This window comes from Lepus europaeus, chromosome 5 (genome assembly GCF_033115175.1).
Source record: "Lepus europaeus isolate LE1 chromosome 5, mLepTim1.pri, whole genome shotgun sequence".
Lineage (NCBI taxonomy): Eukaryota > Metazoa > Chordata > Mammalia > Lagomorpha > Leporidae > Lepus > Lepus europaeus.
Window position 1 is genome coordinate 94,577,049 of NC_084831.1, and position 18,681 is coordinate 94,595,729.

Below are 18,681 nucleotides of genomic sequence, written 5' to 3' on the forward strand. Positions count from 1 at the left end.
GCATAAGTGGAGCAACTTTCTTTTTTATTGAGGCTCTACCATAAGCAAAACACTTTAAATAGGTGTTATATGTTGTCTGGTTTAGTCTGCATATCTACCTGATGGGTAAGGTAATATTATTTCTTTTATAGTAAAAATACATTATAGATGTTTTAACCTTAGAGTTAAAACATGATTTAATCCATATGTTTGGTGCAAAATTTATGTTTTTCTTTGTAAATTTTATTGATTTAATTTATCTGAAAGACAGAGCTAGAGACAGATGGGTAAATGGATAGATGGATAGACAGCTAGATAGCAGTCTTTCATCCACTAGTTCATTTTCTCAAATGTCTGCAGTAAGCTGGGGTTGATCTGGGCAGAAGCCAGGAGCCAGGAATTCAATCTCAGTCTCCCGCATGGGTGTCTGGGAGCCACGTACTTGAGCTTTCACCAGCTGCCTCTCAGGTGCTCATTTGTAGGAGTCTGGAGTCAGGTGTGGAGCTGGAATTTGAACCCAGGCACTTTGATATGGGCTGTGGGCATCCACATAGCAAAGGCTGGGTCTTAACTGCTGTGCCAAACTTGTGCTTTCACTATTACACCCTGTTACCTTGAATAAAAATGGAGGTAACTGACTAAGAATTAGGATCATGAGCATTTTTGGAACTAGTGGCAACGTTGAAGTCATTTGCTCTAGTTTCCTTCTTGTATGAATAAGAAGATGGGGGTCCCAGAATATTTTACCCAAGTTCCCAGAGGGTTTAGTAGAAGGGGCCATTATGAGACCTGGGCATCCAACTCCAGATTTAGCTCTTTCTATCATATTACAGCTAAGGTGGAGCTAAGTACCTGATTTCTGTTTGGTTTGTATTTTTATATCCCTGGAGGAATGAAAAAAGTTGCTAAAATATGTATGCAACAAGTGTAGATTTGCACTCTTTTAGACAATGGCCCATCAGACCTGGACAGGAGTCTGAAACATAATGCCCTGGCTCAGTTTGTCCCTCAAGAAACCCAAAATGGAAAGAACACACATGGCTCCCTTAGGTCAATGACTGGCCTAACTACAGATATACCAAACATGTTTCCTTTTGCTAGAGAGCTTGAAGATTGGGCAGTAAGTTTTCTTTGAGGACATAGAGTGGAGGCCACTGATGGAACTGCTTTATAATGTTCTGCAGGACAACCACAGATGTAGCGCCTAAGTTCACCTGTGTGAGTCCTCTGTCCTCAGGAAATGTGAATCTTAGCCAAGGTCATGTCCATGTGCAGAGCCTTTTGTTGACATTTTCTTGTCTCTGTGTTGCGGTCTGGCCTGTTAAATGCCAACAAAAAACACCTGAAGTAACATTTTAATGTGGTAATATAGCCGAGGAAGAACACCCTTTTCTTGCTGTGGACAGCATATTCCTCCTAGGTTAAGTTCTGGTACACAGGTCTTTCAGTTATACTTTTGAAAAGCAAACATAAAATTTGTCACTCTATCGGAGAGACATATTTACCTTGTGGGAACATAGTGCTTTCTTTGGCATAACCTGTATGAAGTTAGTATCTAGTAATTAGGACATTTCATTCTCATGCTTTTTTTTAGACACCAATTTGTTGAACCTAAAAAATAATTAACACTTGTTTATCACTGGAAGGGTAAGGAGTGCAATATGATTGAATTTTTAGAAAAGTTTTATTTACTTTTGTGAAAGGCACAGCAAAAGAGAGAGCATGAGAGAGAGAGCGAGCGCGCTTCCATGTACTGGTTTACTTCCCAAATAGCCTCAAGAGCTGGGGCTCGGGACCAGGAATTCCATCAGCCTCTGTGGGTGGCAGAGGCCTAAGTACATGGGCCATCTCCTGCTGCTTTCCAAGGCATACTGGCAGGGAGCTGGATTGGAAGCAGAGTAGCCAGCACTCTGACATGGAATGTGGGAGTGCCAGGTGTCCCAAGTGGCTACCCAACCCACTGCCCTACAATGCTGGCCCAAATATGATTGGAATTTAAAATGATTTTAATGTAAGTATGTTTTCAGATGCTGGACTGTCCTTTCCTCCATCTTAGTTCAGACTGCTATAGCAAAATACCATAACCTGGGTGGTTTATAAACAATGGAAATTTACTTCTTAAGTCTAAGAGCAGGGCACCTGCAGATTTGGGATCTGGTTCATAGAAGGTGCCTTCTTGCTGTGGCCCTGCTTGATGGAAGGGGCAGGCAAACTCCCTGAGATCTCTTAGGTAAGGCCACCAATCCCTTTTATGAGGACCTCACTTCTTAATACCATCACCTTGGGAGTTAGGATTTCAATGTAAGAGTTTTAGTGTGACAAGAACATTCAGATCAGAGCATACCCCTCTCCCCAAGTAATTATGTTAGCTTTGGTTATTTAAATGCTATTGTTTTTGAACTGGAGGACAGAAAAGCAGTGTGGAGAATGATGGGTGGTTAATATTTCACGCAGTGATGTGTACATGGCTTTTGGGGCACTTTACAGCTTGTTGATACTCTGTGTAAGGAGCTCTCCCAGTTGCTTTTCTTGCCTTGCCTGTCTGGTGCCAGCTCTGGGACATTACATGTATATGGGAAATTTAGTTTAAAACTAGAGTTGATAGAGTTACTGATAGCTTTATTGTTCTTATGTAATACTGTAGGAAGTCTAATCTGTTTCACGTTCCATACCGATGTTGTGGGTAGAAGCCCACAGAAATTCTCGATTTATTTGGTTTATATATAAAGTACAAAAGAGGGCAATACTACTCTAGAGGGTGCCTTATTTTTATTTTTTTAAAATAATAGATTGAAAGTAGAGACTCTAAATTATTTTTTGATTTCTAAGTCTATAGAACTTTTCATGATTTTTATACTATCTTTTTGATTCATTTTCCATGAATTTTTGAAGTGTCCACATATTCCTGGCCTGCAGGAATGAATTTACTTGAATAAATGAGCAGGTTACAGTTTCATAGAACAAAATGAGGATAGAGACATGAAATTGGTAGTGATCTAAGCTTTATAAAGGCATTGTGTGTTCTAATAGCAAGTTAGCCCCTGCAATAAGTGCTTATTTTTATATTCAGGGACTTAAACTCCATCATGAGTTGGGATTATTTAAAAATTGCTTTATTTAGAGTACCTCATTTAAAGTGCAAATATTTGAGCTAAATGAGGAGCTTAGTGGCAGCAACAATCCAAATAGCACCTACTATGTTCCAGAAATATTTCTAAGCCCTTTACATCTTTATAATCCTTCCAACAGCCATATCAAAAAGGCATTATTACTAGGCATGCGTATGTAAGACAAGATAGAGAAAGTTAACGCCTTTGCCCAAGATCACTCAGTATGTGATAGAAATGTTACTTGAACCCAGGTGCTCCAGCTCCAAAGTCTGCCGCTGTTCTGTGAGACCTCTTGCAGCACATACGTGCCTCTCTACAAGGTCTTCAGTGTGGCTTTAGAATATTATGTATAGTAATTTTGAACAAAATCTTAGCCAATCTGTCCTAAAAAATGTCTCCTGGAATTACAGTACTTTCTAATTTTCTTTTCCTATTCTAGGGCCACAGGCCAATATTAGCACACAAATCAGTGGATGCTCTTGACTTAAAGATATTAAGTAGATACAGGTGCTGCTAACGTTCAGCCAAGTTCACATAAATTGACCATCAACTAGGCAAGAATGTAGTGTTTTGATTATAACTTTGAGATACTGTGATTTATAAAATCCGTCATAAGCACTTGTTGAGCTCACTCTGGCTGTGGCGTGGAAGTTATGATTAAATAGAGTCCATGTGGGCTGGGGTGGAAGACCAGGGAGTTGGTGACAGCAGCCAGTGGCAGTGAGGAGGGAGGGAAGACAGATCTGGGGGCCTCTGATAAATCTAAGCCTTTATTGATTAGAAACAGCATCTTTGTCTTCCCCTTACCTTGATATCATATAGGTTCAACATCTGAGAGCTAAAAAAGAGCTAGAGAGGTGACCCAGCTTCCTTTCCTGGTCAAATGATTTTATATCTGCTAAAAATTCCATTATCTTTATCTTTCAACCCTTTCCCTGCTATTTTTACTCATTCCTATTTCAAACTCTCTATTTATATCTTTTTCCCATTACCTCCCTTCCATCTTTATTCCCTAAAGTGCTATATTTTCTTCTAATAGATGATTTCTGAACAGTACATTCCATAGCTTCCCCAATAGCTTACTCTGCCACCATACTCTTGATGTGTTGGTCTGTAATTACTTTATCCAACTGAAATCTGTGGGCACAATTTAATTTTTAAAATTTTGATTTTTCATTTTTATATAGACAGAACTACTGGTGGAATAAAATACATCTTTAGGCTATTATTCTTTAGCTAAGTCATCATCTTTAGAAATTGTATTTCTTTAGATATTTTAGTTTGCTGTCACTTTCTTGCCTTTATATAAAGCCATCCAGTATCTAAAAGAATGAATGCTGCTGCTCAGACCCTCTGAAGGGCAATGGCCAAGAAGTCTACTTTCTTTCCTTTGCAGGAGCAAAGATAGGAGGGTCCTCCCTTGCATAGGCTTCCCCATCTCTCTCCTCCAACAGTCATGCACTTTAGTTCCTTTTCCACAGATTCTGGGGGTCTGCTGACCCTTGACCAGCTCAGGGCAAGAGCATCTGCAGGGAGAGAGGCTACCACGGAGGACAAGGCTGGGCTCTGCACATTGTCATTGGTGAATCTATTTATGAATCATGGCAAGGAATGAATTTGGTATAAAGGAGGCCAAACAGCTCCTGATGAGAAAAGTCTGCAAACTGCCCCTTGTTTACCAAGTCATGAGTCTGATTTATGTCTCACGATATGTAGAACTGCATTTTCTAACAAACTCCTGCTCCCCGCACACCCCCCCCCTCCAGCTCTTATGATCTGGTAAATGTTACAGAATCAGTCACCTAATAACTATAGGCCCTAGTTCTACTCACATTTGTGTATCTTAATCAGTATTCAAGGAGGCCAAAGTCTTTTTCCATATAGCTTTTAATTGTTTAATTCTGTAATTTAATATAAATGTGCTTTGAATAACATGGAGTTTTTTTTCTCAAGAGGTTGAGGACTATTATTTTCCCTATTAACTAATATATATTGAGCATACTGGTATTTACTATATACTCTCTTCACAACAATGAACCTATGATACACACATTAGCAATCATCACATTTTACAAATGAGGGCTGAAGATGATCACTGTTACAAATCTTCCCTCAGGACATGTGTTGAAATGGAAGAGTCAGTATTTGAAATTGGGTCTGTCTGAGACCAAGCCTAAGTTTCTAAACCTTATATACTACAAATTCAAAGGGTTATTATAAGATTAAGTGAACTTATTAATGGAATAATGCCAAACATATCTAGACACTCTATATAAATATAGCCATTATTAATCTTAGTAAGAACCTTCAATTGTGCAAGTAATTGTTTCCTTTTTATTTAAATAAATTTAATTTAAACTCACTTTCTTCCTTGCCACCAGGAAAAAAAATACTTAGAATTTTATGGCTTATATGTTCTATACCTTTTATTTCTAAAACTACACCAAATTTCATACAATATGCACAGGGACAAAAAATAAGGGAATATAAGTTGAGACCAAAAAAAAAAAAAAAACCACCCTGGTTTATATTTTAGTAGATTTCAGACCTGCTCTGCCTGTCTAGGTCTTTTCCCTTCCTTTCCTTTTCCCAAAACCTAACTACTAAGCATTTCCCCGTACCTGAATCCAATTGGTCATCTTTCATCAGACTAATGTAGTAGCCACTTACCTGTCACCCCCACTTCCACTCCTGATCTCCAATTTGCTCACTCCACAGGAATCAAGTGGAAGGAAATATTTCCAGCATATGCAAATTAAATTTTTACATGTGTAAAGAACTCTCACAAATCAATGTGAAAATGCCATGTATATAAATAAAACAATATGGAACCCTTATGGGTGATAAACATAAAAATGTTCTAGATCCTTACAAATTGAAGAACCTAAGTTTAAATGATGAGATGTTATTGTTATCTGTCAAATGTATTAACAAAATGTATGCAGTATTGGCAAAGGGTTAGGGGCTAAAAAGCTGTTGAATGCTGCTGGTTAGAGTTTTTTAAATGATAGAGCCATTTTGGAAGGCAGTTTGATGTGTTGAAGGCAACTTTAAAATGAATTCAGCAAATTCACATCTATGAATTTTTCTGAGGGCTGTAACAGGGCAGTCCAAAAACCATGTGTATATAGGAGGATGTCTACCGAGATTGTTTGTAGTGAAGAAAGAGAGAACAGCCTTTCTAGCATTTTAAATAGTAAACTTTGACATAACTAGTCAATGGAATTTTATGAATACATGAAATGATAATGTAGGGATCTTTTTTATTTGTCCTGAAACACTTCCACAGCATATTTTTAAGTGAAAAGATTATGTGACTAGGCATCATCTATAATACAACCTCTTTTTATAAGGGAGAAGTATGTTGGTGAGGTGTGTATAACACAGGGGGAGTTCCAGAAGACTTTGTATCAGATGCATTATTATGTTTTGTTTTTGATGGTACATGTAGAGGTGGTTTTAATATTTTCCATACTTTATTATTTATGACAAATATTGTAAATATATTTATACATGTATGCATATATAAATGTGGAAGTATTTAAAAAAGCAATAAAAATGAAAGAAAAGATTAGTTTGGTGCAAAAATTTTGAAATACATGTTATGAGAGCTTTTCAAAAAGTTTGTGGGTTTTACAAGTGTCTATATTTTTAATTTTTAATTTATTTTCTGAGGAGCTTTTGTATCATTCTCCATAGTGGCTATACACATTTGCATTTCCACCAGCAGTGTATAAGGGTTCCCTTTATTCCACATCTTTTTAAATTATCTTTCCCTACACTAGAGCAGTAGGCTCCCTCCTGATTCCTCCATGTTGGAATCTCTGCCAGTATTTAGCCAGAAAGAAAATGAAGTCCTGATGACATTTGCAGTTAAATGGGTGGAAGTGGAGTCCTTTATGGTAAGTGAAATAGGCCAGATGTGGAAAGACAAGTAAGGTATTTCCACCTATGTGGAAATTAAAAACCAGTTGATCTGAACTTGGAACAGTGATGACTACCGACAGGAAGGTTGGAGGCTGGAGGGGAGTTGAGGAAGGCTGGATAATGGTTTCAGTCGGGTGGCGGGAACAAGTTCTAGTGTTCCACAGTACAGTGGGGTGACTATAGTTCCCAATAATGCATTATGTACTGTTTAAGGTACTAGAGGAGGGGAACTGGTAAGCTCCAGATACAAGGAAAAGATAAGGAAATGGGGAGGCTGTGTATATGCATTGTGCTGTGCTGCTTAAAAATGTGAAAGTATTACATGTTAATTAAAAATTTTAAATTAAATAATTTATTAAAAATATTTTTAAAGGTATGTTTTCCCATCTAGTGCTTGAGAGCTAAGACTTTGTATGAATTGCTTTTTTTCTTTGAGAGTGACAGTGCTAACTTGAGTAAACTTAAAGTGAAAATGTTAAATCTGGATGAGGAGGTACATGGCTACGTGGCACAGCATTTTTGCTTTCTGTTTTTGAAATGTACCTTAATTTACAAAAAAAATTTAAGGTTCATAATAGAATATGAGAAAAACACATGTAATTATAATTTTAAAATACTATTACCTTTTTAGCTAAATTGTATATCTCAAAATTAGTTTTAATCTTTCCCAGTAGTAAATGACCACAGCTTTAAAAATATCAAAAAGTGTTGAGTTCCAATAATAAAAAATATTAGTCTCACTCTCACTTTTCTGTATTTTCAGATGCACTGACAAAGAGGGAACCTCTAAAAGTAAATTATGCTAACAAATGCATTACCCTATTTCTGAGATTACATTGCCAATTTTTATTTATCAAGTTTGCATTGCTGGTTTTTTTTCTGCCTTTTAACATGTACAATTCAGTAGCTTTTCATATCCTGTTATGCAGCCATCACCACAATCTAGTTTTTAGAACATTCTCATGACCCCCAAAAGAAATCCCATACCCATTAGCAACAGTTTCCCATTTTTCCCCTCCAAACACTCATCCACCTTCTGCCCTCCTGGGCATTGCAATTCTGTTCCTAATGTTCACAGACATAAAGCCACACCACACATAGCCTGGCTGCTGTCACTTTGCGTAAGGTTTTCAAGGCTCATTCATGTTGCAGCACATGGAAGTACTTCATTGTTTTTCATGACCAAAAAATATTCCACTGTACAGATGCACCTGTGACAAATTCACTCATAGAATGCTGGTCATTTTGACGCTTTGTACTTTTGGCTGTAATGAATGATGCTGCTGTGAACATTTGTGTACCAATTTTTGTGTGGATATCTGTGTGTCCCTTGGATGTATACTTAACAGCAGAATTCCTGGAACACATGGGAACAATACCTTTATTCAGAAACTGTCAAACTGTTTTCTAAAGTGGCTATACCATTTTATTTCCCTATCAGCAATAAATGAGGGCTACAGTTTCTCCACACTGACATCCTCTCCAACACTTGTCCTTTCTGTTTTAGCCACCCTAATGGAAGTAAAGTAGTATCTTTTTGTAGTTTTGCTTTGTACTTTCTTAGTGACAAATTATATTAATCATCTTTTCATGTGAGTGTTGACAACTTGTACAGTTTCTTTAGAGAAATCTCTGTATGAATATTTTTCTATTTATTAATTGGGTTGTTTGTCTTATTGTTGGACTGTAAGTATTCTTTATATAGTCAAATAGAAATCTTTTATCAAATTCGATTTGAAATATCTTTTCCCATTCTGTGCATTTTCCTTTTAAAATTTTTTTGTTGTTTATTTGAGAGGCAGAGAAACAGAAATAGAGACTCTGCTGTTTCACTCCTCAGTTGGCCAAAAAAGCTAGGACTGGGCTGAATTGAAACGGAGCTGGAGCTGGCACTGTGGTATAGTGAGTAAAGCCGCCACCTGCAGTGCCGGCATCCCATATGGGCTCCGGTTTGAGTCCCGGCTGCTCCTCTTCCAATTCAGCTCTCTGCTATGGCCTGGGAATGCAGCAGAAGATGGCCCAAGTCCTTGGGCCCCTGAACCCACATGGGAGACCCGGAAGAAGCTCCTGGCTTCTGGCCTCGGATCACCTCAGTTCTGGCCAATGTGGCCATTTGGGGAGTGAACCAGCATATGGAAGACCTGCCCTCCCCCCCCCCCCCCCTTGCCTCTGCCTCTCTGTAACTCTGCCTTTTAGATAAATAAGTAAATCTTAAAAAAAAAGGAAAGAAAAGAAAAGATACTGGGAGTTTGACATTGCTAGTTTTATTTATCAAGTCTGAACATCTTTCTTTCTCTTGTGTCCTGGTTATGCTAGACGTGATTTAGCTGTTCTGTCTTGCTATTGTCCCTGCCTCCCTTTGCTTCCCAATCATAATTTTTGATTTTACCAAATAATATGTACATGAAAATATGATTCAGTGTTCAGCTTGTTGTTGCATTATGTCTGCCCTGTTTGTCGAACCTCTAACCTCTTTTTCTTTCTTCTAAAGTTAATTGCTTTTTTATTTTCATATTTTTATGCATTTGAAAAAAGATAATGCTACTCCTCCAAAAAGTTGCCCTAAGCAATTTTAACTTTGTTGAAATCTCAATGGAGCAAAAAAAAATCTTACCAATTCTGTTCTTTTTATGGAAAGCGCTTCTTTCTAATTAGCCCTAATGTATAGATTTTTAAAAATTTTGAGAGACAGACAGGAAGACAGAGAGATCCCATCCTCTGGCTCACTCCCCAGATGTGTGCAACAACCAGTGCTGGACTAGCCCAAAGCTTGGATCTGGGAACTCAATCCAGAACTCCCATGGTGGTGGCAGTAACCTAATTACTTGAGCCATCACCAGTGTCTTCCCCTGGAAGCTGGGGTCAGTGACCAGTTTTGGGAATTGAACTTAGGTACTCTGATGTGTGGGACGTGGGTGTCTTAACTTCTAGGTTTAAATGCTGCTCCTCCACTCCTAGGTCTTTTTGTCATAGTCTTCATTTGGATCCCTAATTTTCCTAGATCTCATGTTTTCTTCTTTCCTTTTTCCTGAAACACATTCTGTATTTCAGAAAGGTTGGGTTGGGGTGGGGAGTAGTAAAATTTTGTATCTTTGACCCTTATGTTTGATGAGAGATTTAATTTTAGAATTACAGGTTGAGGATCATTTTTTCTTAGAATTTTGAAGGACTCACAGAGCTGGGAACATAAAGAACCCCAAGGTTAAAGGGGTAAACAAGCTTCCTGGCTTTCAGATGCCCACAGAGGCACCCAGTTGACAAGAAAACTGTGATTGGGATGAATAAGGATCCTGTCAGGTCTTCCAAGAAGCATTGCTGGCCTGTCTCATGAGGTCTTATGTAATTCTTGGATCCACTCCGTATTCTGGAAACTCTGGCTACATGCTAACTAGCGGATAACATCCCCACTGCGTGTCCAGTGTTTGCTGTGGTTAGATGGAGTGAAGCTTACTGTCTCACGCACATCATCCCAATAGCAAACCTAGCCTTCAGACCTTCCTGACTTCTCCTCACGTGTGCTTCCTTGGGTGGCCCACTGGGTTGTATGAATAGAGATGAATGGTGAAACCAATTCCTGGAGCCTTTACAGAGGGGCAGCTTGTGACTCTAAGAGATCTCTGTGGCTTTAAGGCTCATGGATCATGATGAGCTGGCCTGCTTCACTTGTACTCAGTCTTTGAGACTCAGCTGAGGGACTGCCTGCTCTAGGAAGCTCTTGTCATCATCTCTTCTTTCCAACTGGCTCTGTGGTTTGTGTGCCCTCCCCCTTTTAATTAAGCTCAGTGATACAGTAGTGAGGTGCGACCTTTTTAGCCAGAATATGCCTACTGCACCCCAGATGTGTCTCAGGAACCCAACATAAGTGGTGGGGAGTGGAGAGGTATCTCTCTGAGAAACAACTAGAATATGACTAGTTAAAGTAAAATTTTTGTATATTCTTCATCAAATAAGAATTCTTTCTCTAACAAAGGAGGGACTATTGTGGTTGGAATGGATCTTAGCAAATTCAAGTCCTTTGATTTTTCAGGTGAGGGAAAAAAGGGCAAAATGCAGTTTTTAATGGTTGAATGTTAGGGTGCGGTGGCTCATATTTTAGAAAGAACCTTGCATCTGAGGACAAGAAATCTGATTTGAGAATCATAGCCCTGACGTTCAGAGTTTAGGGAGCATGGGCAGTATTCCTAACTTTCAAGAATACTTTTTTTCCACCTATAAATTAAGGATAACAGTGCCTTCTTCCCTGGGGTTACTGTGAGAATTAAACAATAGCTGGCCTGGGGAAAGACCAACGTGATACTTATGTTTTTCAAACTGTGAGACTTATTTAAGAGGGAAACATGCTTTGTCATCTAGTGGTCCTAGTGTTTTAACTCATTCTAGAAGAGGCTTAAGTGCTTTTGCTAAGGGTAAGTGATATTAATACGTTGCTGTGTAAATAGGCTTAAATTACTTTATCTTGCGTGTGGAAGCCTTGTCTGCACTGGGTCTGCTGAGCCAGCCTGTGTCTAGATTATATTCCAGACTGTGACTGTGCCTGCATGGGAGTCTCCTTAGTTGTGGTCCATTATAATAAACAGCTCTTTTAAATTTTTCTGCATCCATACCCGTGTTTCTCTGATTTGGAATTTAACCCATGTTAACTTGGCAAACAGGCAAATATTCCTTAGTATAAACTTGGACAATGCTGAATATATAATGCACTTAAATGACTCAAAGTAATCAATAGTAAGATAATCTATATATTTCTATATACACAGTCTGTCATCTATTATTAAATTTATATAAAGCAAAATTATTGTCAATGACCTTCCTATGGAACATGTGTTTTTTTCCCCCAGAATAATCTAGAAGAGGATGAAGATGTGGAAATGAAAAATAATATAACCCAGGGAGACAAACTACGTGCCTTAAAAAGTCAGAGACAGCCACGTTCCTCTCCGTCTTGTGCATTTAGGTAGATCTGTTTTATACTTTTAAATTCATAGTGCGCTTCTATTCTATTTGAATATTCTAAAAATACCAAGTTTACTGCATTTTTTTTTTTTTTTGGTTCATCACTTTTTTGTGGTGTTTAATGTTTATTTTGTCACTGTTGGAGTAGCTGTATTTCAGAAGTTTGTTGAAAGCAACTGTGGCATCTCAGTCTCTGGAGTCCTATCTTTTTGCTGCTATGTAATTATCTCTGGGTCTTGGTTCCAAATTCCATTTGGAATTTCTATGGCTAGAATTCTAGTTTTGTAGCAAAGTCTCATAGGTGTGCCACAGCTTTTTGTATTGAAGTCAGAGTAAACAGAAAAGTGTTTTATGCCAGGCTTTGGTATAGCCTAATTCCTGAGCTTTACCTTGTGTTTTTGAGATCTAAACAAGTAATTCTTGCTTGTGCCCATGAAGTTACAAGCCATCTTGATTCTCCGGTCTCAAATTACTCATCAGAATAGATGATTTGACTGCTGATCACAATATTTGAACACTTCTTACACTTTTTGGTTTTAGAAAAAGGTTTGAGGATCAATGCAGCTACAAAAATCTATAAATAGGCCGGCGCCACGGCTCACTAGGCTAATCCTCCGCCTTGCGGCGCCGGCACACCGGGTTCTAGTCCCGGTCGGGGCACCGATCCTGTCCCGGTTGCCCCTCTTCCAGGCCAGCTCTCTGCTGTGGCTAGGGAGTGCAGTGGAGGATGGCCCAAGTCCTTGGGTCCTGCACCCCATGGGAGACCAGGAGAAGCACCTGGCTCCTGCCATCGGAACAGCGCGGTGCGCCGGCCGCGGTGCGCCGGCCGCAGTGTGTCTACCGCGGCGGCCATTGGAGGGTGAACCAACGGCAAAAGGAAGACCTTTCTCTCTGTCTCTCTCTCTCACTGTCCACTCTGCCTGTCAAAAAAAAAAATCTATAAATACTATTATTCTTTATAGCAATATATGGGGTAGCAGGGTCCTAGGCCACACAGTAGCTACTTTTCTTTGACTTAATTGGTGAAAGACATGTATAACAGGAAGGATGTTTTGCTAGTGTGATTGACATTAAACAGATTCATAGAGAATTGAGTTTCTGTGTGTTATGTCAGAGGATTATGACACTTCAGTCAGATTGCATCTTTGGAAGCTGGTTTGCTGACTTAGGAGCTAAGGATTCATCTTTAAGTAATGATTTTCTATAATACAATGAGAAAATGAGATATCAAGAGTGGTGCTTAGTGGTAACTATCAGCTACTCTTGGAAGATTGAAGAGAAGTACCCTTTCCTGAGCACCTGCTGTGAGCCAGGTACCATGGTAGGTTCATGGTTTGAAGATGAGGGTTAACAGGGTTAACATAAAAGGTCTGCCCCATCCCTGGGTTTGGGTTGTTTGCTTGATGTCAGAGAGGTTAAGTCATTTTCCATTGGAATGGAGCTAGAAATGAAGGCGATGTGGAGTTCAAAGCATGGGCTCTTTGCACTGGATTTTGTCTTTCTCAGTGGACGGAAGGTTCTTCAGGACTAGTGTACTTGACCAAAGTTTTTTAGTCACAGTTTTTCCTTGAGACTCTTGTTTTATATTGATTAAAATAAACATATTTATATTTTCAGAAATTAGAAGGAGGAGAGAAGCAATAAGTTGTAGAAGCTGAATTATAACATGGCAAATAAATAGAAGAAATGAGAGAATATCATATTATACAAACTGTAGAAGGCCTATTACATTATAATTTTTCTGTTTTCTTTTAAAAACATTTCATAAATTTTCTCATCTATTGGAATTTAGTTTTCTTAACAGCATTATTAATTGTCATCAAACATTTTTTTTACCCTGAGTGCATACAATACTGTTATCTGCTTAAAAAGCAAGATGCTTCTAGGTGAAATAAAATGACTAAAATGTATTTCCTTTTGGTTTTAGGATTTATTTTATGAAGTAGATTAAAACTTAAATCCATTTGCATAGTTTTTCCCTTTTGCTAATTTCACATTTTCCCTGGTCTGACTCATAGATGCGCCTTTTGGTATTTGTTTAAATGTGTGAGGCTGGTGTCGTGAGAGCATTTGTCTTTTTTCATTTGCAGGTCAGATGACATGAAAGGGCACCCGAGAACAGTGTCCCAGCCTTTCAGGTAAAAAGGGTTGACATTCTGGTGGCTTGCACATATGTGCTACCTTTGAGACATGTTTCCCAAGCATCAAACCATCAACAATAAGTTGTACAACCCTTTTTTTTTTCACATTTTAAGTTTCTAACTTTCAGTTCCAGATCATTACATATACTTTATGCGACTTCGCCTGAAAAGGGTGTTGTTTTCCCTACATGGCTGTGATGGTGACATCACTGTGCTCTGTGCCCCAGGTCGTGGGGATCCCTAGTAAACTCAAGTGCTCTGCAACTCTCCTTCCAATCCAGCTAGAGATGTTGCCTTGATTTACCTCCATTTCTGTTAGTTCTCTTTTCTTTTATTGTTAACATGTGTGAGAGTTCTTCAAAAAGTTCATGGAAAATGTGTATCATGAAAACCCCAAAATGTTTTTGCACCAAAGAAATTCATTTTGTCATTCCATTTTCTGCACGTTTTGAAATATCCTTATATTTGTTCCTAGTTTTATTTTCCCATTTTTGTTTGAGAGGCAAAACATGTCCGTAAGCTTCCATTTGAGGATAGGTGATGTAGGGAAGAGTTTACAAGTAAATAAAAAGCTTTTTTTTCCCCCTAGCAGATAGGAACACAAAGTCCAGCTACATTATATGATTTGCCCAGAGTAAAATCTGAGTGGTCCTGGGTGTGCAGCAGTCACAGTTCGCTGTTTGCCCACTTGGCAAACATTTACTGAGGACCTGCCCTGAGTCTAGCCTGTGCTGGCCTCTGGGAATTGAAATGAGGGGACAAGCCTTTGTGTTTTAGGGGCTCATGTCAAGTGAGGGAAATCGACAAATATTAGACAATGAAAGGTGAAAGAGCTCTGCTTTACTATGACTACATGAAGGTACTTCAAAATGTTCTTGAAAAAAAAAATGGAATTAAAAAATAAGTTTATTTGGGAGCCAAAAAATTGGAAATTTATGCATAGCTTTTTCATACGTGCATTTTTCATGAATGTTTTGAAGACTCCCTCATATACATGGATTTCAAAAAAAATTTTGCACCAAAATAAACTTACCTTTGAATTCCAGTTCCTATGAATATTTTGAAGTAACCTTGTAGATCATGAGACAGGTTGCTTATCTGTTTGGCTAAGGCTTGCTGTGTAAGGCAACAGTTAGATGGACAGTTAAAGGATAAGCAATAGGCAGAAGTCAGAGGAGGTGCTAAAACAGGCGATAGGGAGAGATGAGGACGTGGAAGCTGGCCTGGAGAGAAAAATAGCAAATGTCCGCTGCATGAAGTTGGGAGTACCGTCCATTCAGAGAACTCAAGGCATTTCTGTGGGTTGAGGAGAGATGTCTAGTGTGGTTAGAAAAGCTGCCCAGAGAGAGGCAAGTGCCAGGTTTTGGAGGACTTGTAAAGCCAAACCAAAACGTTTAGGTTTTATGGGCACTAGGCTCTAAACAGAGAAGTGACGTGATTGCATGTGCTAGTTTCACAGGAGGCTACTCAGAATCTGACTGTTTAGGAATAGGATCAAGAGATGCTCCTGGCAATCAAGGATGAGAGGGAGGATGGCCTCACCTAGAGCAGGTGCAGGGGGCAAAGGAGAGTATCAACTCAGGATGTGAAGAAGTAGAGGGAAAGGCATCCTGAGAAGTGAACGGCAGTGTAAGGAAGGGAAGTGAGCAGGGAAGATAGGACCCTGGTTAAGAGCAGGACTTTGAACCCTGCTCTGCCACTTGCTAAGCAGGTAGCTTCGATTGGATAACTTTCTCTTTGTTTCCTCCCTTGTCAAGTGGGGAGAGCAGTATCAGCTCCTTCCCTAGGTGTTTGTGGGCATGAACTGAGTTCACATCTTTAAGGCTGTCAGTGTTGGCGGTGGCTGCTGTCACCATGATTAGGATCTGTCATGCCATCTTTAAGGTTTAATAGTTTTCTTGTCCTAGCAGATTGCTGAGTATTTAAGATAACACAGTTTGAGTGACACTTTGTCCACTTTTTTCTCCACAAAGATTAAGTTCTTCCCCACAAGGATCTGCATGTACGCTGAAGACCTCAAAAGTGGCTTTGTCCCCTTCGGCGACAGCCAAGAGGATAAACAGAGGTACTTCGTCCTCAGGCGCCAATGTCAGAAGGTAATTTTTTCCTCCCTCTCCCAGGCTACTGATTAGATGTTTAAAAAAAAAGATGCGCAGGCAATGACTTTGACTGTGGTTTTATCAGAGGAGGAGACAAAAGAGAAGGTGGGGAAACCACACACACACACACACACACAAACCCCAAAATACAGAGACCAGGCAGTGGAGGGGATGTTGTAGAACATTCCAGTTGATTTAGGGGACCCAGAAAGTGGGGTCCAGTTGCTCACAGAAATGCTAAGTGGTATAAGCTCTTCTTACCTGATGGACACGGTCAGATGAGAACTAATTAAAATGGGAAGGGGATGTTTGATGTAGTGAAGCTGAATATGACCAAGTTGAATCCTGTACTTAAGTCTGTCTTCAACACTCCCTATAAAGCCCTTTTCATTTATTTACTGCCTCAGATGTTCTAGTTCATAGTCCCCGGGCAAAGTGTTGTAGCCGGCTTGTAGGATTTTAGCTAACAGCTTTTGACCAAGGTATTTGACACATATAACTGAAGGCCACATATGATAATGTCCCCTGGGGCAATTCAGAAGCCATTCTGTCCGTGTCTGCATTGATCAGAATTGTCTTCATCCCAGTCCGTCATGTCATGGATATGTGTCTTGGGACTGCGAGCTGTGTGTGAATAGGCGCCTACACTGTTGTCTGTGTTTTCTCCCCTCCCCCATGTTTTCCATTCAGCTTTTCCATAAACTCTCGGCTAGCCAGCTCTCTAGGGAACTTGAATGCTGCAGCTGATGATCCAGAGAACAAAAAGACCGCCTCGTCCGCTAAGGCAGGTTTCATAGCCAACCCATTCACCAACCTCTTGAATGGCAGCTCCCAACCGACAGCCAGGAATTACCCAGAGCTCAACAACAACCAGTACAACAGAAGCAGCAGCAGCGGCGGGGGCAACCTGAACAGCCTCCCGGGCCCCCTCAGCGCCAAGACAGAGGAGCCGGCCAGCGTCCTCCGACCCGCCTACCCCAACCTTTCTTCATCTCCAGCGAGATTCCTGAGCCGTTCTATCCCCGTAAGTTCGCAGACACCACCTCTTGATCCTCAGAACCCTGAACGCAACTTTTGTGCCTTGCCTTCCCAGCCGAGGCTGCCACCAAAGAGATTTAATAGTGCCAAGGAAGCCTTCTGACCGGTGCCCTCCCTCTGGCCTATGAAACTGTCTATGAACTGCATTCTGCTGGCTCCTCTGAAGTAAATGCCAAGTTTCAGCTGGGGTCTCTTCCTTCCTTCTGTTCCTTCCTCCTCCCGCCACTCCTCTTGGAGTGGTTTCTCTTGTGAGGGAAGCAACTTTCATTCGCTTCATCGTGGACACTGTTGGCATTTTGGTTAAGTTTTCAAATCATCCTGAATATCCAGTAGAAAGCTAGGAGCTGATTGGTTTGCTAGATTGCACCGGCTTTGGTTGTGGTGGAATTCGGAATTAGGGCCTTTTCTGTATCCTGTGTCAATGAATGGATTCTGGAGTACTGACGTATGGAAGGTGCTAAAAGAACAGCATCTTCCCAGAACTAAGTGTCAGGCCCTTGGAGGACTCACTTCCTAGCAGGGAACCGACTCAGAATTAAGTGGTGGGGTGGCTTTTTGTAGGAATGGCTTAGAGGTGGGTGTATGGGATGCAGGGGGAGGAGCAGGCAGAATACTGCGGAGACGTTGAAAATACAGCCCTCACTCTGCTGGAGACAGGTGAGAAGATCTCCAAACGTGTTTCACCAATCAATGAATAATTCCAGTTAGGGTAAAACACGCTGGCGAACCTCCTGCTGGGAATTACTTGAATTTGATAGCCTCAAGGAGTATTGAGGTCTAAAGGAATGGGAGTTTTGATTTGAGGAGAGTAAGAACAAAAAAAGGTGGAGAAATAGAGGCCACCTGTCAAGGAAGTGGGAAGTGCAGTTGAAACACTGACAGCACTTGGGGTACACGCAGGCCGCCGGTGTCCTGGGTAGGCTGGCCTGGCACACCTTTACACTACCCCACTGTTCTCTAAATGTTTCCTCAGCCGTTCTCCAAGGAGACAGAAGAGGGGGAGGAAAAGTGCTGGTGGCCTGTGCTGCTGATTATCCACCTAGCAAAACAGTGCCCCATGGTTACTCCTTCATGGAACCCACGTTGCTGTCTGACAGTTCAGAAACCATGAAGATGTTTCCTCACCTGAGGATGTAGTGTATGCTCATGTGTGCATTTCTTCACGTAGGGGTGTGTTGGACTCCCAAGCCTACCTCAAGCTGCTTCTCAAAGGTTTTTACCCTTCTATCCACATGCAATCCTTTTCCTTAGAGAAGTCTGGCAATGTACTCTTTCTCATCTCATTTTATTCCCACTAATCTTTTTCAGCATCACTTTAGATTTCTTTGTAAATTAGGCTTCAGGTGACTGTCAGCCCAGCCACCCCTTAATCTGCTTCTAGTCTCACTGGATAAGTTGGTTACATGTGTGTCATAAAAATTTAAATCCATGTAA

The 18,681-nt window shown here is 40.2% G+C and overlaps 1 protein-coding gene across 4 annotated transcripts in view; it reads left to right on the forward strand.

Moving 5' to 3' along the window:
• Nucleotides 1-18,681, forward strand: part of CDC14A (cell division cycle 14A) — a 183,159-nt gene that overhangs the window by 144,070 nt on the left and 20,408 nt on the right. For 2 of the 4 annotated variants that reach the window (XM_062191828.1, XM_062191826.1), the window contains exons 12-15: nt 11,855-11,970; nt 14,060-14,107; nt 16,084-16,206; nt 16,900-18,255. In XM_062191828.1, the coding sequence (XP_062047812.1) occupies nt 11,855-11,970; nt 14,060-14,107; nt 16,084-16,206; nt 16,900-17,350 (738 nt within the window). In that variant the 3' untranslated portion in view covers nt 17,351-18,255. Of the gene's footprint in view, nt 1-11,854; nt 11,971-14,059; nt 14,108-16,083; nt 16,207-16,899; nt 18,256-18,681 lie in introns of those variants that run through there. The other 2 variants (XM_062191830.1, XM_062191827.1) reach the window with 2 other exon arrangements.